The sequence below is a fragment of the Maniola jurtina genome, chromosome 16, assembly GCF_905333055.1.
Source record: "Maniola jurtina chromosome 16, ilManJurt1.1, whole genome shotgun sequence".
NCBI lineage: Eukaryota > Metazoa > Arthropoda > Insecta > Lepidoptera > Nymphalidae > Maniola > Maniola jurtina.
This window is the reverse complement of record NC_060044.1, coordinates 13,511,759-13,533,714: the sequence shown is the minus strand read 5'-3', so window position 1 is coordinate 13,533,714 and position 21,956 is coordinate 13,511,759. Positions and strand designations below refer to the sequence as shown.

General features: G+C 40.5%; 1 protein-coding gene across 4 annotated transcripts in view; it reads right to left on the bottom strand.

Annotated features, from left to right (window-relative positions):
• Nucleotides 1–1,078: 1,078 nt before the first annotated feature.
• Nucleotides 1,079–21,956, bottom strand: part of LOC123873059 (interferon regulatory factor 2-binding protein-like A) — a 112,465-nt gene continuing 91,587 nt past the window's right edge. For 2 of the 4 annotated variants that reach the window (XM_045917733.1, XM_045917734.1), the window contains 2 exons: nt 5,225–5,312; nt 1,079–5,145 (listed from right to left, as the gene is read on the bottom strand). In XM_045917733.1, the coding sequence (XP_045773689.1) occupies nt 2,431–5,145; nt 5,225–5,312 (2,803 nt within the window). In that variant the 3' untranslated portion in view covers nt 1,079–2,430. Of the gene's footprint in view, nt 5,146–5,224; nt 5,313–7,180; nt 9,756–9,838; nt 10,078–10,452; nt 10,687–13,414; nt 14,372–21,956 lie in introns of those variants that run through there. The other 2 variants (XM_045917737.1, XM_045917736.1) reach the window with 2 other exon arrangements.

Below are 21,956 nucleotides of genomic sequence, written 5' to 3'. Positions count from 1 at the left end.
ATTCTGTCCTATTGAGCCTATTCTCTAGAATGAATTTAAAAAAAAATGTATATAAGGCAGAGACATGCTAGTTTAGGTAGCACGTCTCTGATATAAGGTGACTATAAAAAATTCGGTTACCAACCACCTGAAATTCAATTTAACCCCAAATTATCTTAAATGTTTGTCAACATAGCAAACACCCTAACCCGTACCTAATACTCCTAAAAGTGGCAAAATCCCTAAAAGTGGAAACACTGTTTTGGATAATGACATTGACCTATGACATTGACAGTCATTTTGATTTTGCTTGGAACTTGATGGCTCACAGATAAAAATTAGACTAAGGCTTGGCCTGTACGGAATCCGGTTGCATTCCGGTCTGAAGATAATATTTTATGCATGTCGAATGCTAATCACATGAGTTTAGGATCTATATAATGGCCCACCAATTTTTAAACTCATGCTAGATTTAGAGAGTGAATTGTTCATTAAAATTCAGGGCCTGTATTCGTTATGCAGAAAATCTTAACTTTGGTACGAAACTGAACCGGATTGCCACCGGACTAAAGTGTAGTCTGCACCTTATTTTGACAACTAAATCTAAAATCATACATGGCGGGATTTTAAAAGTTTGATAGTGATGACGCAATAAAAATTAAAACTACAAAAGTTTTGTAAAATTAATAGTTTCTTGCAGCGTTCATAATAGTGGCCCGACGGTGACTTGAGCTCATGCAAGTATTCGTCACTATTATATTTCGGTGGTAAGTAATTTAGTGGTAAACTACCGCTGGCCATACCTGAACGATTAAGTTTACCGTCAAGTTTGCAGCCATTGCAGCATACCGTACGTAGTATTACCTAAGTATATTATTATATACTCTGCAGCGTATTCACAACGGCGTCAGAGTGAACTAGAGTGAGGGAACTCTCGGTTTGATCGGTCTCGGATTTTGTAGGTAGTAAGTACATTCCTAAACTATTGACAGCACCAAAAATATTACCATCCTTCTCCACGGGGAACATTGTGAAAGGGATAGCAGTATTTTTAGGCCAGTCCATCGAATTGTCAAATCAAAAAGAAAGGTGTAAATAATTCAAGACAAAAATCTCAAAATATGATTTACTCAGTCATAATGCAAAACCTTACTTATAACAAAATTAATTAAATGGCGCACAAACTAATATAACTATTATTTATTATGTACTTTGCTAAATTATGCTTAAGTTTAAGTTAAAAAATATATCACAAGTAAAATTGCGATTGTCGATTTGTACTTGAGGTAAAATAAACAACTGACTGGCGACACTTAATTTGCTTAGCAATAAATAAACTATTTATATAAAGTTAAAACTCATTGTTAACTTTGGGTTTAGTACTAGCTTGCACATCTCGACAAAGTTGAAAGATTTCAGTATTAATTCTGTTAATTTACAAAAAAATTAAAAGTCAATGTATCATTTCATATCCTCCCCATGGAAAAAGAGCACTACATTATTAGATCTAAATATCAATTTAGTTTAAAGATTGTCAATATTAGCCACAAATGTCAAAATAAAATCGACCTTTTCCTTGTTTCAAGGATCGACTTTGTCCATACATCTACTCCAGTCTCCTAGTACTGAATATACAAATTTAAAAATTAAAACAAGGGCTCAACTTTTCTGTAATGTATTTCGATACTATCTATCGACACAACGTTGTCGAAATGTGTGAACTTATACTAATGTACCTAACTGAGGGTACTGGGCATATTTGCGTTGCTACCATTAGAACGAAGAAGTACTAAGGAGCCAATTTTTCAAGCTTATATTCTACCTAAGGTTTTATGACATGTTGTGTAGCAGAAAAAGTAACAAACACCAAAGGAATAAGTAATTTCAATAATAAAGGGATAAATCAATTTCAGTAATAATAATTTTTCATTAAAAGTATTACTGTAGGTACTGACCACGGCAAAACAAAGAGAAATAGAATATATTTTTATTCAAGTAAATTTTTATAAGTGCTTTTGAATCTTCAAAATAATTCACCACTTAAAATCAGGCCAACGGTTTGGGAAATTATAATGCCAACAATAAAATAGCATGTCTAAGACTAATGGATTTGTGCATTAGTGTAGGTACCACCTACCTTTGTGTACCATCTTGTAATGGTTATTATTTGTATTACCATCTTATTATAAAATTGTTCCTCTTTAGTTACAGCAGCAATGCAAATTGCTCCTTTTAAGGCACAAAGCAAGTGCAATACCCCTAGTCCGAGTTCTGTAAGTTTCGATAGTATTTATCGATTACTATTTACTCACAAAGTTTTCGCTCGAGGTACTGGCTGTAAATATATTGAGGAAATCATTTACGGATTTCGATTTCGAAAACGACAAAATCTCGCACTAGGGGCACTGTACAGTTATGTAGTTAACTACTAAATATTCAACATGAAAACATTTAACGCAGTTGTCCTAAGCTTACTTCTCCTTCACTTTTACTATGTTTATTTGTCTTTTTCCTGTTCATCTGCCCCATGCTAGCCTCTCCCTCACTCCTCAACGGGAGTATAGCACCTGAAGGATCCGAGCCATACTTGGATAGCGATGTCGAGGAACTTATTTCGGAAATAGACGGGATTCTACTCTTTCTAAGCCTCTTGAATTTTTTATTTATTTCCCCTAAACTACTTATATCAGACGACGAATAATCGCCGTCAACGGAACTTGAGCTGCTGAATATATTTTTGCGTAAGTTGTCGAATTTCGCTGGTTGTTTATTGTTTTGTACTTTAGTTTCCAATTTAGAAAGCACCTCGCGTGACGTTTGTGGAAGTCGCAAACTGAATCGCGGCGACGATAAGTTTGCGGAGATTCCGAGATCATCGTCATTTTCTAATTCAATATTCGATTCTTCGTTTACGACGGCGGCAACAGGACTAGTTTGTTGATAGACACTCACTGATAAGGCGAAAGGTGAAGTGGTTCTTGTTTTAGTTCTAGTAGGTGATGTCATGACACTTTTTACGTGAGCGGGTGAAGTTTGTGTGATTTTCTGAGAAGCAGCCACGTTTTTTTCAGTAATAGCATTTTCAGCTGTCCCCGATGTAGACGGCTTGTTTAAACTCTTCTCCAATAAATCGCCGTACTCGTCTATAATCAGCTTCTTAATAAATTCTTTTTCTAGTTTAAGCATCTTTTCTACCTCTCCTCTCGGATCGATCGATGGCCAGAGGTCATTGTGGATTGGTTGTACATTAGGTCTGTCACCCCTCGGGGAAGTTTGTGTCTCCTTTGGAGTTATTCTCTTCGAGGTATTACTCTGTGTACCAGTTTCTTGTGTGTCTATTGAATGAACAAATTCAAATACATCCACTTTGTTCTTAAATGATAAACTTGGTACTTTAGTGAAAGTCAAATTGCTATCACTTTTGCTGTTTTTATTAATTTTATCTTTCTCCTCAGTCACGACGACAGGCCTATCGGATTCCTCTTGACAGGAATTGTCTGAAGGTAAGTTATGTGATGATTTTGATGTTTCTGACTTACTCGGTTTTGATTGTTCTGATGCATCTGATTTTTCATCTTCGAAATCATCTGCATAACTGTCATCTTTTCTGCTGTCGTTTATATTGTTTTCATTTTTTTCTGCGGTTTTGTTCGTATTTCTATTGATATTTAATGTTTTTGCAACTTTCATTTCAATATCTAAAACTTCTTGTAATAAATTTTCATCAGACGTTGTAAAAATTTTGGATTCTTTGCTTTGTGAGTTTTTCTTTGGACTGTCGTTATGAAAAGAATTTTCGCGACTGCTTAAAATTTTATCCAAGATAGGACTTAATACAATGTTGTTTTTGTTTGGTATATTTGATATTTCTTTTTCGATGTCACTTACATTGACTCCTCCTAATGTTAATTTTGAATAAGGTATGTACTCTGTATTATTTAAGCCAGGTTTTGGTTGATTTTGAACTCTTTGTTCATTGTTTTCTTTCATTTTAGCTGTAACAGCAGATTTGTTACTTGCGTTTTTGTAAGAGACTTTCTTTTTCCTTACATCAGTTGTTTTAGAATTAGATGGCCTACCATATACTGTGTTTAACTTTCGCCTCCATTCCTCTAGATAAGCTTGAGGACGACTTGTGACTTTTTTAACAGTATTATTCTTTTGTGTGTTCGGTACGACTGTCTGTTTGAGTGCGGTTGATTTAAAGGTGGTAGTAATATTACGCATCTGTCTTTGTAATCTGTGTTGAGAATCAGAACTAATATTATTAGACTCACTACTTTCATATGCCGTCATAGTTGAGACTTTCCTTGTGGTCGGTCTATTGATCGCAGCTAATGGTATATACTGACTATTATCGAATTTTATTGGCTTAGCATCATCTAGTTTTAACGGAGGTTCATGGTGCATTTCAATTACTAGAGCATTTTGTTGTACTGGTTGTTGAGTATGCGTTTCTTTACTGTCGGGTAAAATGTCAAGCTGCAACACAGTTTGCAATCTCAATTCACTTCTAATGTTGATGCTGGGCATTTCTTGAATGTTTAATGATTTTTGCGGTGTTTTCTTAATATTGGGCTGGATGTATTGGTGAGAAACCTCATTGTAAGCCACAGCAGGGCTAGCACCATATTTACTTTCTTGTATATTTAGTTGGGCATGCTTTTTTGTATGTTTCTCATCGCCAGAGTGTTCTCTTATTTCCAATATGTTTGTGCGTGAAATTTGTAACTTTTTCTTCATTGGTTGTTTTGTGAGCGTCGACAAATTACTTATTCGACCACTAGTATGTATGTCATTCTTTTTGTTAATCATATCTTTTACAGATCGTAAAGTGCTTTCAATTGATTCTTTTTGTGGTACAGGTGCTGGATGAGTTCTGTCAACTATTTTATTCCCATTAAACTTGGCGTTTACAACTTCTTCTATGTGAACCTTCTCATTAAACTCTTCGTCCAAAGGCATCGGCAACGTTTTCACTTGCACTCCTGGCTCATGATGTTTGGACAGTTCCCCGGAGAGCAGCTTCAAGTCTTCCGCTGTGGTTTGCAGCATGTCATGTAGTTTTCTCAAGAGTATTTCATCTTCGGGCCTTAGCGCCGGCTCTGGATTCCAAATGTCGTCGTCTATAATGTTAACCATATCAAATTGTTTTCTGCTCTCAACCTGAAAAGGACACAAATATAAATTGATTTTTGTAAAGATAATATCAATGTATAATTCAATTGTATAATGATGTGCGTACCAAATATCGATCGACTGGGTAGGGTGCGACTGCGGGTCTCATCTGTTGGTCAGACACAGCGGCTCGGGCATCCTCTCTCCGCTCCGTTCTGTAGACAAAGAAATAATCGCATGTTAAAGTGAAATATCTATTAAATAAATATGTACTTTGTTGTGTTTCAGTTCACATATCCATTCAGCAACATCATACCAAGTACGTGTTTCAAAAAGAGCTTATGAAGTAGGCCTTTGGAATAATTTATCTTAAGAGTCCTCTCCATGGTCGCTCCAAGTATACTATTGCAATCAACATCTACGAGCGGGACATACAGCATACTCAAGAGCGAGATGCGTGATGTGTGGAACAACGGGAATTGTTGTCGGACATAGATAAAGGAGAGGTAAATCGATATCTTGCTCAGTTTTAGGTCTAGATTCTAGAACAACAAATAATAGATTAATAGGCGTAATACGTTTCTATGGAGTGGCGCATAAGTGTAACCTCGATACACTGGCGACTGATATTTCAAACCGCCTGGGTCTAAAAACTTGAGATTTTACATGTAATTCTTCATAACTTAGGCTGAGATCTATAGAGCGCACTTTGACTTTGCTCTGACTTAAGATTAAGGTAAAACGAGACAGATTTATGTGAGATATATACCTCTGTCTCGTTTTAACTCTGTCTTAAGACAGAGTGCGCTCTATAGATTTCAGTCTCCCCTCATCGGCCGCCCCCGCCTTTCCCCGCTAAAAAAGGATTTGAAGGTTAGTTTGACGTATGTATCTGTCTGTGGCATCGTAACTCCTAAACTAATGAACCGATTTTAATTTAGTTTTTTTTTGTTTAAAAGGTGGCTTGATCGAGAGTGTTCTTAGCTATAATCCAAGAAAATCGGTTTAGCCGTTTGAAAGTTATCAGCTCTTTTCTAGTTGCTGTAACCTTCACTTGTCGGGGGTGATATAAATTTTTAATTTACACTTGTAATACCTACTTATGTACTCAACTTGTTCATATGCACCACCGCTGAAGCAGAATGGTTCGCACTTCTCATGAACGTATCTGCCTACAAATCTTTTACCATCAGTTTGTTCATGGTTGGTTCACCTAATCTGCTTTAGGCAGGTAGGTAAATACATCGTAAATCAAGTCCTTATCGTACCGGAGTATGTAAAGGATTTATTAATATTTCCTTTGTCTTTCTGAAGTAAATATTTGACTTGATCTGGTGGTCGATTTTCGCCGTATTTGACTTGAGTGAGTGATCTAGATAGTATCTACCATGGAACTTGGAATCAGCTTTTATTAGCTTATTCAGTTATAAGTGGGTAGTACATAATTTTGTCGAAAGGGAATGAGAGATAGGTAAATAGGCAACAAAAAAATATATTTTGATTTATATTATTATTCTCCAAACGCTTTACTTATGTAGCGTCCTCTATTAGGTACCTATAAATCTGATTGGTCGACTGAACAAATCTTCTCTCTTCTCCGTATAGTTGCATGGAACTCGTAGCTTTAGTTTTAAGTAACGTAATTAATTATCACCACTATATCGTACAAGTTTAACAATTTCGACCATCAAAAGGAGTACAATGGTACCTACTTTGAATAAATGATTTTGACTTTGACTTTGAGCCGTTGGATCCAGGCGGCGGCGCAAGACCATGGCGCGTGGAAGTTCCTACAAGAGACCGGTGCTGCCAGCAGTGGACGTCTATCGGTTGATAATGACGATGATGAATTAAGTAGGTATACTTATACTTTTAGTATCTTCATGGTGAAGGTGACTAGGTTTTGGAACATTTATATCGCTGGTTTTTATAGAACTATTTCACGTTCCAATGTATCTTCTTGCAAGTTTCTTGCCAAACTTAAATAAATTGGAAGTTTGGCTTCTTCATTAACTTCATATTTCCATACGAGTTCTTGTTTTCAGGATAGGGAATAGGGATAGCACAAAATGAAAGGGCAATGTTACAAAATCACATCAATTGTATTTCACCAACATTTACATTAACGTCTTAATCGAAGCATTTCATTTGCTGCTTACAGTAAGAAAGATACAAGTCTCATAATATTTCCGACGAATGTCCGTCGTTCTACAAACAAGCCTATCGATAAAGGCGGACTATAACACTCGGAGATGTTAAATGTAGTCTAAAAGTGTCGGTAAAATCACAAAGTTTCTTCTTAATTCCTAATAACAACATTATGAAACAAGGGCCCTAAAACTACCCTCGAGGCATACCTAAAAACAACTTTATTTATTACTGTGTTACATCTATATTATTTATTACAAAATTAACAATATTAATAAAGCACAAAGTAATCCGAAAAGTTATGACTGAATCCTCTGTTACTATAACTAAAGAAAACATTTAACATCTCAGAGGCGTAAAAAAGACGCACAGTTTGTGCTTACAATGTCACTATTTGCCATACTTTGGCGAAGTTTTTTCCGTTACAAGTTTACAACCCCCAGCTCGGGCAAAATTCTGATACTAATAAATAATCAATTTCGAAATCTATCAGAACTTTATGTAGCTCCTATAAAATTATGCATGCTTGTTAATAAAAATGAATACAATATAAATAAAAAGCATGATTAAAAACATCGATAGAGTAGCTTCTTTGCATTAATTAATGGTTCTTTAATGACATCATCAAAACGGATAAATATATTTTTCTGTGAACAAATCATAGGCACATATTGTTAAGTTTTCTTATTACGCAAAGGGCACGACGGGACCCGAGAATGATAAAATGCATGCGACAGGAGTAGATATAAACGAGAATAAATCGCTAAATAACAGCTACGTGTGATGATAAAGAAACGTCAATACAAGTTCCATGTAACAAAACAATGCGATCTATATAAATAACTACAATGTTCACAGTACTTAGTAATACTGACTGGGCAATTATGCCGCCGATATCTAAATTATTTACAAGTAGACGAAGTATATACAACGTACGTATATGTACACGAATATCTAAAATAAATAATGGACATATCAATTTGATTGAATGTTCAGTAAATACGCAGTATTTAACGACGCCGCGTCTCGTTAACGGTACGGCGATAGATAACACGCATAGACGAGGCTATACACACGACGACCGACGATAACGACTCCCCACGGACGACACCACCAGCGCGACAGTTCAAGTGTCAGACAGTGGCACGGACCGCTGACCGGCTCGGAGCCCGCCGCCGGCTCGTGCCACGCCAGAGCCTCAGTGCAGGCTTCACAAACTAGGACCAAAGCCAAGTAAACGTGCGAAAGCAGAACGCAAAGCCAAACGACCGTCATCTGATAGCCTTCGAAATTGACACACTACCAACTGTATAACTTTATGACATATATAATAATAATAATATAATGATAATTACTTCACTTTATACAAATATAGCAGCGAGTTTTAAGAGTTCCTATAACGGCCGCGTGCCCGCGGATCTGACGATTTGACATTTCACAAATGACTAGCTACGCCTCAGCGCACAAGCGCTCCCGCCCACCCCGCGGCCTTCGGCCACCGCCCGGCCACCACCCAGCCCCCGAAGCTCCCCAGAGCCAAACGAGAAAAACTACAAATTTTGAATGATTACCAGTCGCAACACAACGCGTAACGCCCCCGCGCTAAACTAAACAAAAGTCATCTTCTGGCCGAATCTTGTCGCCGAATGAATACAGTAACGGAACTCGAGCCACTCTGAATAAATCGCTTCGTAATATAAAGTAACACTACTCCTCATGCGCCGATTGTAATACATACAAATATACATCGAGCTACAACTGTACACGTACTCACATCCCAAACTACGTCTTCACAGGCCGAACTCGGCTACACAGAATATGTCATGATCATAATATATCGCATAATACTCGTATAGTGTATACAATCACAATATAAATAAATGCCAAGTCAACTATGGTTCGGGACCTAAAGGTAACTAAGAAAATGGCATCCCAAGAAATCCCATCTCTCGATGCGTCGACGCGACCGACGCACGGCGGCCGCGCACGCGCCTCGAGAGTGACAGCTCCAGACAAAACACCGCTTCCGGGAACGACGCTCCCCAACGCGTCAAGACAAAAATCGTAAAATCTTCGAAAACAGATATGTACTATATTCAGAATATTGCATTACTAACATCGCATTATAACACTTAAACGTTTCCCGATAACGAGCGAGGGATAGACCCAGTACGCTGAATACGGTTCATATCGGCGGAGAGCCGAGTCCGATTCGAGCCTACTTATTTACAAGGTATGTACAAGTGATCGGTTCGTCACGTCACGGACACGTTCCCAACAGAGCCTGCGCGCGGCGCTGCGGCCGCGAGCGCTCTCCGGCGCCACGCCTCTGCGCTTCACAGCGAGAGGGACAAGAGGTAAAGTCGGGGCGGCGCCGCGCTGCCCTAGGTCTCCCGCTCCTTCTTCGGCTTGAACTCCTCGCCGAGGATCGTGGCGATCTCGCCCTGCATGAACGCCCACGGCACCGTCGAGTTGGCCAGCGGGCACTTCTCCCCGCTCGGACAGTACACCTGCGACAACGAGGCTCGGTTAGTATACGTGTCGGCTATCGGACGCGTACGTATCTCACGAACGAACGAGGGAAGGGACTCACCTCGGATCCTTGCTGGCGCTTGATGGAGTCGCGCGAGCAGGGGAAGCAGAACTTGTGGTGCGGCTGGCTGGGGCACTGCACGAAGTGCGTGTCCTCGAGCCGCTCCTGGCACAGCGTGCACTTGAGCAGCGGCGCGGGCGCCGGCGCGCCCTCGGCGCCCTCGCCCGCCTCCGTCGACGACACCGACGTGGTGGACGACACGTGCCGCGAGCCCGACGACCGCCGCCCGCCGTTCGACCCTGCCGGACCACACAACGTTAGCTACGTCTGCTACCATCTACTCTACGGGCTCTGTCCAGTGCAGACTGTAGCGCGGGGAGCGGTCGTCGGGCGCCGCGCCGGCGTCGGACGCCCGCCCGAGTCCGACCCACAGTACTACGAATCACGAGAACCGTTCGGAACAACTCACAAAACATAAACACAAAGTGAAAAGGACGAAACGGAACAGAATGCAAAGTTAAATTGGGTATGCCCAAATCATTGGACACAGATAATTCCAATTCCCAACAAATAGCCATTTACTGGGCAATCTATTCTTGGAGGTTAGCACCTCGGTAGTTAGGATTTTCAACAATCTCAAGTTAGACTGAATCAGTGACAGAATGAATTCTTACCTGATGAGTTGGGCGAATGTTGGCTGGATCGGCTAGCCGAACGCTGCGGCGGAGGTTGTGGCGGTGAGCCTCCGGCCGAGCGCGGCGACCCCGGCGGCAGGGTGTCAGTCACAGACATGAGGGCGGCCATGGGCGACGGGCCAGTGTTAGCGCCGGTCACCGGCGGAGAGCCGGCCGTGCGGCCCAGGGGTGATCCCGCTGAGCCGTTTGTGAGTGGAGCGCTGTTTGCGTATCCTGAACAAATTGCACATTTAACAAACATTGCCAGATACTAAATTAAATCACTCAAAGCTTTGTCTTATGGTTACCGATAATATGCCCAGTTAATATAACTGTAGATACCGAAACTGGAATTCTGAAAAATCCAATTATTCAGAGAATCCAATTATTAGCTACTTTGTGTAAGCTAAAGACATATTTATACGGTGATTATGGAAAAATGTTTTAAAAGCCGTCCAAATAAGGAAAATATAACAAAATATTATGTAGCTCAACGTCAATTAGACCAAACGCACAGTAATTGCATCATGCCTGATTATGCAGTCACGTATTCGGTGTAACCTATTTCTTGTGCATTTTAAACAGGGCATCATGTTTTTCGATGGACAAATCAAGTGGGGGCTGTAATGGACGTCCCCTTACATGAGTGCACCAGGAAGGCAGCCATCAGGGAGGAATGGAGACGCATTGTTTAGCGCGCTACAGCACTGCAGTGACGACCACGACCGCTCTGTCAAGAGCGTAGCGACAAACCAGAAGATGTTTTAACCAGCAAACGGCCGCTTTAGCCTTTTCGCAGAGCAACGTCATCACGTTTAATTTGGCAAGATTTCGAATGCACGTTGGCACGAGGACTGTGTCAGTAATTCAGTACTCCGTAGCCTAACAAAGTGCCACTTTCGAAGCGTCGTCGACGACATCATTAATTCAATTCGGCCGAATAACCTCACATTCAATGTTGGATGCAGGATGACACATCGCTTGTGGTGGACGGATAGTAAACACACGTTCGCACACGCACACACCTTATAAATAGCATTGTGTGTTAACACGCGCTTACGTAGCGCCTCGATGTGTCACCCTGCGCCTTGGGCTAACTGAGGCGGCAGACGGGTAGGTAAGTGTGCTTGTACGAGAACGAGTGGCACACTTCAACGCTTCAGCGCGGCGTTGCCAAACATCGCGTATCCGATGTACCTACTAGCTACCCACTTTCCATGTGTGCATTTGTTCGCGCAATGTACGTGGTGTTTGCAAATTAGCTTTGGAAATTTTGTAAACCTTTTGAAAGGTATAAATTTCATATTGAATTGGGAAAATGAACTTGGAAAAAGTAAAGAACAGAAGTAGCAATAAAGAATTGAGGAAGCCGAACCCCAAAAAGCGTTATTGCAAAAATAAAACAGAACAAATAACCTAACAATACGTCGTATATGAAATATCTTTGTTTGCCTGTTCATCAAGAACTGGGATCGGAATAAAGGGTTTTCAAAGATCATCGGTACCAAGTAAAACAAAGGAGCACGAGGCAGCTGCTCTGCCGGCGTTGATTGCCGAGCACGTAGCGAGTGAAACGCGTCGCATCAACTGTCACAATGAAATGGAACGTAAACAGATAATTTATTAGAGTAACGTGCGGAAGGGCGTGAGTGATGGCCGGCTGCGGACGGGCGGCGGGCGACGGCGGACAGGCGCGGCCCATATGGCGGCGGTGACGTCACGCGACCTTTTTGGCCGGCGAGTCGTGGCGCGCTCCCTACACACACGCCAACGGAATGTGGTCGGGCGACTCTGCCAAGCGTAGGCAGGCGCTATAATATTTTTTCGCCTTCGGCCTAACATACGTACGCGAGCGAAAATGTCGTCACGCGACGTTGCCGCGCCGCCGCGCCGTCGTCGTGCATGCATTTCACGGAGCCGCGGCCGCATTACGTGGGTGTCGGCGCTCGTACGCCGCGGCCGCGCTGGTGTGCGAGAGGCCGCTTTCCAGAACGCTCAGTCGCTCGACCAGTCCGACCGGTTCTGTATTTATGGACCGAGTTAATGCACCTACCTACATACGAACCCCTCGGCGAACGCTTGCGCAAAACATTCAACAATTCCCAGCAGCACGTACCCGCTTCGCTATCGCCGGCGTTATCGCGCCGAGCGTGACTATTACATTTCTACTTATGGCTATTTTTAAATTGTTTATCTGCACTGTTATTAGTAAACAGCGAAATTCTAACTGCCTTACATCACCTCGTTTTAATAATGTTGCCATTATTTGTGTTAAGTAACTGTAGATTTAAGTACCTATTCGGAAAACATGATTAATGCTGTTTAAACTGTCTATGTCATTATTGGTCATACCTAGGTTATTCGATGATAAATTAACAAGCGGTAAGTAAAACTGGTTCTTAGGATGACAAACATGAACAAATACATTTACATTCTCTCTGTATTGAAATCAAGTTATGGTTATATCTCGTAGTGGATTTTAACGGTAACGGTCTTGGACGAGAAAGGAATGCAGTAAACGGTGCTAAACTAATGCCTAACGGTTCTCCGTAACAAGAAGGTAATATGATAAACTAGGGACCATCTACAAATCAGGTTTCAAAATATTGGCAGATCTACAGGTGTTTTCCAGAAAATAACAATTTTGCGCTGTGACATTTTCTCTATAACTTTGGTTTGAAATTAAAATGGGTGTAAGACATAATTATAAGGGCGGATCAAATTAAGGCCACCATGGAATAGCCCATACACGAGCGTACGGGAATGGCAACCGTCAACGAAAAGGCAACCATCAATAAGGAGTCGGGACGGATTGCCAAGTAACTTACAATCCAAATGACGCGACCAGTCTACATAAGATTGTGCATAAGAAGATATGGCTGCTTAATTTTTGAACGCTTTTAAAACATTTTAACATATCTAGGTATCTAATAAAATTGCAAAAATTGAAAACAAAACTTACCATTGGATTTAAATGAAGCATCAAAGGAAGGTGTCCTGAGTGGATGTTTCTCTTGTTTGAACGCTCTTTCCGGTGCAAAAGCGGCCGCAAGTGACACCGCGGGAAGTGAATCACCTCGAGTTAGGGGTGGTCGGGAGTGTTCCTCCAGAAGCCTTTTTGCAGGCTCATGATGAGTCTGGTGATCGTCATCGTCTAGCGGCCGTTTAAGCGTAAGCCCTGGAGCGAGCTGTGCCGTTCTGTGTGTTGGGATGTGAGCCAGAGGCAAATGGGCCATACGTCTGCCTTCATGTTCTTCCCTGCGACCTCCGTACTCCGCGAGGAGCCCTGCATTTGTCGCTGGTCGCGAATGGTGTAGAGTGAATCCAGTAGAGGGAGCATGGTGCGCCGGTGGTGCGGGCTGCCCCCTGTTAGTCGTTTCAGCTCCGTTCTGATGGGCTTCTAACGGTGTCCTGTGCGCTCCCTTGGCGTGCGTCGGCCCACGTCCTTCCTGGAACCCGTGTGCGCGCTTCAGCTGCCTCGCGGTGTCCAGGACCACTTCGATCCTGTCGGCGCCCTCGTAGTTGACGCACCCGCGACACACCGCCTCCGAGAACTCGTGCAGCATGGCCCACGGCATGCGGGGCAAGTCGCACAGGTAGCAGTGCTGGCGCTTTTGCATCACCGACATCTCGCCGCCGGAAATAATACGGTGCGCGAGAAATCGGCCGTCGTCGATCCCCTTGAAAATTGTCACAGATTTATTTGACTCGTAGAAAAAGACACTGTCACCATGGTACACGGGAACACTGATATCACATGTAACGCGGGGACCGGCAGGCGTGGAGGCACTCGCGTCGCTGGCGGCTCGGAGAGAGACTGAGCTCGCGGCGGCGGTGCGGCGCGGCGGGGGGGCGGGCGGCGGCGGCCATTATCGAGCGGTGACGTCAGCGCGCGCACCGCGACGCGCCGAGGACGAGCCGTTAGCCCGACGCGGATGCGCCCCGCGCGCCGCACCGCGCCCCGCAACACCCCATACCAATCGTGCGATAATGAACGCGATACTTACATGTTCAGCCAGCCGGCAGATGCACTAACATTACTTACAAAATATTGCAGCTACCTAACACTACCAGATGTAAATGACAACGCCAACAACGCATACCTATATTACTTATGTAATTTGTTTGGAGATCTAAATACTTTCACAGTTTAATTAGGTATTTTATATCTATGATGAGATAGTACGTAGGTAAGATATGATAACCATCGATGATGATAACCTAAATCCAGCGAATGATAAAGAATAAAGAATGATTTTTAAAGAACAACATAGTTATAGCACACAAGAATAATTTTAAAGAACTTATTCATTCCTTCTTACACAGTTCTGTTTAAATGAACTTTGTCATATCCTGGTCATATCCAATGAATAATTGCAGGTTTTTGTTGTTGGTTTTTTAAAATTTGTTTTGCCAGTTTCACAGGGTGAGGTTGTTATGAAATCTAATCTCACAATGTTAGTAGCAATTTCTTTCCTCAAATAAAGAGTTGCCACTGGTCTTAATCGTGTCGTGACGTCAATACTTTACTAAATACAGAACATTTCCCTATTTTCACTTTCTCTTTTAAAATATAAGTCATGTCCGAGGAAGTATTGACCCTGAAGTATTTATTTTCTCTACTTTATGATTATAATCTGTAAACAATTCAAATAAAGACTCCATGAAACCACTGGTACCAGTTTCTTGTTCATTTGAAAACAGATCAAGGTTATAAGAAGTATTCTCCTTATTGATGGCTTTCGTTACGCCAATATCAGAATTCTTTTCTACTTCTAAACAGCCGTTTGATTTCTTCTTCTAATTTATCCTTTTCTCCCTTTTCTCTTTAGCTCTAACCATATTGGCCACTTTTTTATCTACATATGTATATTTATCAAGGATTGTTTGAATCGAGCTCTCTTTAGAGCCAAGAGTTGGTATAAGTAATCTTGGACGAGTGTGAATCAAAGAATCTGAGATCTTACCATTGACAAGGCGGAATATAAAGTGAGCTTATTATCGCACCACTACTTTCCTTTAAGCTGGACTTGGCAAGGTGACAATCCACTAAGGCAAATAATGAAGAATAGTTTGAAGATTCTAACTTTTTTTAAGTTGGTAAGTAATTCTAAATGTTTTGAAGCTTGTCTTGACTTTTGGGTTTTAAAGAAAAACAGCTAAGTTTCCTTGAGTTTTATCACTTGCACATCCAACTTTGTTCTTAAATTAAATTTGGCCGGCAGTAATAAAACTCTATGAAGCCTTATGAATCTCTATGAATAATAAGCATACAGAATACAAACATACTCACTTATTCACAGACCACTACAATTTGTCAAAATTACTGCAATACAAACTATCAGAATCACATATTGGATATTTGTTTTCAAATATGTAGGTCTATTAATTTCACAAAACCGCTCACAGAATACACGATAAATTGTGATGAATAATTATATTTTGAATGGAGATACTTATATAATTCTTCAATGTCTTTAGAAGAACCAGCACTGCATTTATTCTCTGCATTCAGGTCACGCAAAATGGAGAAGACACGCTCACAGGCATGAGTTTGGATTTTTTTTTTAATTACTCAAATGTTAGATCTGTCGCTGTTATCATAATTATTGTCGGTTACCGTCATTTGACTAAGTATTGGTAACTTTTTATAAATCTCTTACAACATGGCTAGTGAAAGTACGCACATTTTTTGGTTTTTTCATAAACAGAATCGACTAAGGAGCCAATTGCGTGTCATTCGATTAAACTATGTTACAATTAAACTAATTACCGTTAAATAGCATTAAAAAGGCAAAGTAGGTTGCACGATTTTAGGGTTCGTTAACTCTTTTATTGCACTTGCAATCCCCTTAGCTTTTTATGGTAGTCAAAAGCTCTAACGGTAGATAACCTTACTTTAACCGCCTGATATCCAACTGACGCTTAATACTGTCGTTCGTCATCAAAAATGTAAAGAAAAGTTTGAATAGTTACCTATCTATAATATGAAAACAAGTGTAAATAAAAAATTTATAACACCCCCGACGATCAAAAGTATCTGAGTTTTCCAAAACATCATTTTCAAATAAATAATTATGTATTTAGGCAACGTCCATCTTGACAGCTTGACATTTGTCTATTGACATAATATTATGAACCTAACGGTTATCTAACCTTCTTTTCTACAAGAAAACTAGAAAAGAGCTGATAACTCTTAAACGGCTGAACCAATTTTTTTAGATTATAGCTAAGAACACTCTCGATCAAGCCACCTTTCAAACAAAAAAAACTAAATTAAAATCGGTTCATTCGTTTAGGCGCTACGATGCCACAGACAGATACACAGATACACAGATACACACGTCAAACTTATAACACCCCTCTTTTTGGGTCGGGGGTTAATAAGGTGATTTGGTAAAATACTAAGGTGAATTGATAACAAAAATCATAGATTCCGCTAGGCTAGAGGAACCGATATTATTCAACGAAAGTAAACAGCTGCCGTTATAGAATAACAATTAGTTCTAACGCGTCCAACCGAACGTGCTCAATGCATTAAATTTCAATCTATTCTCACTCGGTAGTTGTTTCCTTTCTAGTTGCGTTTTAAAATTATTATTATCAAAGTCGAGTGTTGCATTGTTCGGCTGGAAGACGGGAGCGGGGCAACGCGGCCGGAATGGCGGCCATCTTGAGACGTGACGTCACGTGACGAGTCAGCCGAGCGAGCGGCGCGGCAACATCGCAATGTTGCCGCTCATATCTGTTGTGTTTTAATAATAATAAGGCCCATCGGTTTTTGTATGCGTAGGATCGGGGGAAACAGTTATGCGGTCAGGTAATGACGAGTGCGATGGTATCGAATACTACAGCGTTCACAAACGACACGGTTTTGAGTTTCCTCCTTTCATTACCTATCGGCTATCCAAGTTTACTCGTACCTACATGTAGATATCTATTCCTAACATATCGAGGACATCAGTCAAATGTTAAGTCATAGTGCAACCAATTTGCAGAAGATACAGTTAAACCACTGGAACATCACACTAATATTAGGTATAAAGGAGAAAGTTTGTATGTGTGTGTGTGTGTGTGTCTGTATGTTTGTTACTCTTGTTAGTAGTTACTTGTTTAGTAACTACTGGACGGATTGGGCTGAAATTTAGAATGGAGATAGATTATACCCTGGATTAGCACATAGGCTACTTTTTATCCCGGAAAATCAAAGAGTTCCCACGGGAATTTTATAAACCTACATCCACGCGAACGAAGTCGCGGGTATCAGCTAGTAGTGATAATAAAGCAAGGTTTGACGATGAGCCAGCAGAACGCTATTGCCCAGCAACTGGCACAGTCCTCTTATTATCCATCCTCACTTACATGTATGATGTAGTGAAGCTATCTATTCCTTCTTGCCATTGCCTATCTTTAATCTTTACCTTACATGTAGCTACTTATCTATTCTTTCCTTTCCTTCCTTTTATTATCCATCTTTACTTACATGTAAGCTCTATTCATTTATTTCATTATCCATCTAGGTGATTGTACCTAAGTATCTACGTATCCACACTATACCGAATTTTTTATTTGATTTGTGTGTGTGTCTGTGTGTGTGTGTGTGTGTGTGTGTGTGTGTGTGTGTGTGTGTGTGTGTGTGTGTGTGGACGGATTTGGCTGAAATTCGGAATGGAGATAGATAATATCCTGGATTAGCACATAGGCTACTTTTAATCCCGGAAAACAAACAACAAAGAGTTCCCACGGGATTTTGAAAAACCTAAATCTACGCGGACGAAGTCGCGGGCGTCAGCTAGTTAAAAATAAAAATTAATTTGATACTATTACCTCTAAATTTCATTATAATATTTTGTACCTACATTATCTATAATTAAGTAATACATTTAAGTAAGTACATATTTTTATCGTGTCAGTCAAATATACTGCATATCCACGTGGCTTAAATTTTATTTAGGTCAGACCATGGATGTGACTTCATAAATTCCGGTAAATTGACTACCTATTTAAAAAAAATTAAATAACAGCAAGTAATACTATACCAAAGACATCGCCATCCACAACAATTTCGCTAAGGTAGGCATATTTTTACAACAATTTATCGTTACATTAATTGGAATTTTAAGTGAGTACCTATTTAATATTTTTTATCAGACAAGTGAAACAAGGTTGGTTAGGTTACATGTATTATAAACTTATCATTTCATTGTTTTTCGTAAGTATAGGTAGGTACTAGGTACTTTACGAAGACGTGCGTCACTCCACACTAATTACGGTTTTATTATTATCTACGATGGGTAGCTATGATATGATAACAAGTCATAACAGATAAGTTATAACCTGTTTATTATGGGTCTATGTTTATAATGTTATAACGAGTTGTGGGTATATGCAAAAATGAATCAGTTACTTCGGATCAAGACACAGTAAGCAAAAGTTACCTTACAAAATCTCAATTTTTCAATTGCGTCTCATGCGTTCAACAGCAGATATATAATAATATAATTATTGAGCTTACAAAGACAAAGTACCTATAAAGCGACACTATTGTCATCATAGGTCATAGAAGTTATCAAGACGAGGATTTTTTACAAGGACCTGTTTTTCTCGCAGAATTTACAGCTGATATAACTGCAATTTTTTTGGATAATACCATTTCGAAATTCAATGTGAGAAATGAATATGCGATCTTCATTCAAGGAACTCATGGCCTCCAGTCAAATAAGCTAGCTATTTAGAGTGAAGAAAGGAAATTATAAAAGAAAAGATGTACAATCCCTAGCCTATCAAATGTGGGCATAGAATATTGAATTGAGTTTTAATCTCTTGTAGCTTTAGTTTTAAGTTTACGTAATTAATTATCACCACTATATCACCTTACAAATCTAACAATTTTGACCATCAAAAGGTGTATAATAGTACCTACTTTGAATAAATGATTTTGTGCTTGAGTTTGAATCCATGGAAGCATCAGGCAAACTGTATATAGGCAGGGCTTCTGAAGGATGATGGCGTTTGAGATTGAAATAAAACAATGCTTGGTTCAGCATCATTATCAGCCGATAGACGCGCACGGCTGGACATAAGCCTCTTGCAGGGACTTCCATGCGCCACGGTCTTACGCGGCCTGAATGCAACTACAGCTCCCTGCGATTCGTTTGGTGTCATCTGTCCACCTAGCGGAGGGTTTCCAACGCTGCGTTTTCAGGTGCGAGGTCGCCATTGTAGCACCTTGGGAGTCTTGGGACCCCAACTTCTATCTATTTTTCGAATTATGTGCCCTGCACTTTGTCACTTTAGCTTCGCAACCCGTTTGGCTAGGTCGGTTAGTCTCTGATGCTTGGTCGATTTGATTGAAATGCAAAACGGCATGAAAAAAATAATTTGTAAGTAGTGTAAGTACTACATGTGCAGAGGCAATAAATAATTTCAAGGGTTGTAATTAAAACAGTTGGCTGAAAAAGGCCGGCTATCGTGCATTGAACTAGCTGTAACTTGCCTGTAATACGCGTGCGTGGTGGCCATGTTCTCTCGCCGTGCAATCGACACGTGTCGGCCATGTTTATTTACATACATTTGGAGGGCACAGACATACATAGATTAGAAACCGATTTGTATATTGATTACAGCATCCAAGTGTTTCATAGCGGCAATAGCACTAACTTATACATATTCTGTGAAAATGTCAACTCTACTTATTATGGTTTACAAGCCACACTAAAAATGAGAATTTTCGAAAATCATTTCTTAGTGAAGGTCTACAAAAGAATGTGGGAAATTCTAACGGGATTTTGTAAAACCTAAATCAGGCCTAAATCAGCGGCAGGGAGCCGCTGGATTTAAGCGGCGCGGCACAAGCACAAGACCGAGGCATTCGGACCGTGGCATACAAGAGACTTTTGTTCAGCAGTGGATGTCTATCTGTTGATATTAATCGGTGAAGAAATCTACGCGGACAAAGTCACCAGGAAAAGCTAGTACAACATAATATGGAGTATGGATTTTACATGACAGCAAGCAGGAGGCGACAAAGTAACGGCGCGATAGGTACGCCCGAACATTGGGTACTGGGGGTACGCTATTGATTTTCTGGAGCGGACAGTCTGTAGAATTTTGTAATGGATCTTTACGTAACATCGTCTGTTATGGGCGTTACGTATAATTATTTAGGCTACTGGAATTTCGGTGTTGCGTATTCTTGATACAATTTTTTTTAAAGGTTCTTGGATTGTAAGAGGCAAGGTTTTATCAATGTTCTTCTAGTAACAACCGAACCCCTACTACCAGACGAAAAATACATATTCAGATACATATCCACAGATTTTCAAATAAGCGTTGGTGTTTCGTTGAAATTTTGTCTGCAGAACATTTAATTCAATAAAATTAGCAGTTCTTTTTAGTATGATGACAGATATGTGAAAGACAGTCATAATCACACTCAAGTCATTTGATCGTTTTCCCTGAATATCTAATGCCTCATACATACGTAACGATTTATCGTAGCGATAAATCTATGCAGACCAGTTTGCGCAGTTTTATCGATCGTGTGTATGAAAAATCGTTGTCGATAATCGTTCGTCGGTGGCAGTTGCAATTTCTATCAGATAAATCGTTGTCGATTACATTTGCACAGTTTTATCGTTGCGTGTGGACGGTGATCGCTCAGTTTCACAGAGCTCAGAGTCACACATTCAAAACTTTTCCTCTCAGCTACACATACAAAACCTTTCCACTCAGCCACAAATTCAAAACCTTTCCACTAAGTCACACACTCAAGTCATTTACACTCAGCCACACACTCAAAATCTTTTCACTCAACCACACACTCAAATCATTTACACTCAACCACACACTCAATCATCAATGGAATTTACATCACCAGTAGAGCCAGACCATACACAATCTGATAATACAATGCGCGAGCTTCTGCGGAGAACTGCCCGATCGACGCCGATATCGGAGGCGTGTGGAGGCACTAGGAACGTTCGATTTATCTGCACAGTCTGAAATCGCTACGATAAATCGTTACGTATGTATGAGGCTTTAATTATATCAATTCACGTTGCACGTTCGATTCGAGGGTTCGATTCAAGTACCATTAATGATTCTTCCAGTATTTTTCTCAGACTTTCATTAAATCATTAGTTATTACGATTATGATGTTTCTACTTATCAACGATTGTACTACGTCTCTTTGTTTCGTGGTATGGATTTCACGGCCCTTCCCGCCCTTTCCACATACTTTTTATGACAAAAAATTTAACAGCTTTTATTAAATTGTTAAGATTTTGTAATTATATTTGAATCAACGTTATCCAGTGTTCCTTTGTTCCCTGTAGCACTCAATCAAGGAGTCTTTTGTTCCCACCACTATCCCGCCCTCATCTCTCAACAGCTACCAGCTATAGCTGCCGAGGAGAGATCGATCCGGAGCCCCGCGGGGCGCATGCCCGGGACAACTCCCAACACGTGTCAATGTTTATTTACGTTACGTAGGTGGCAGGAAT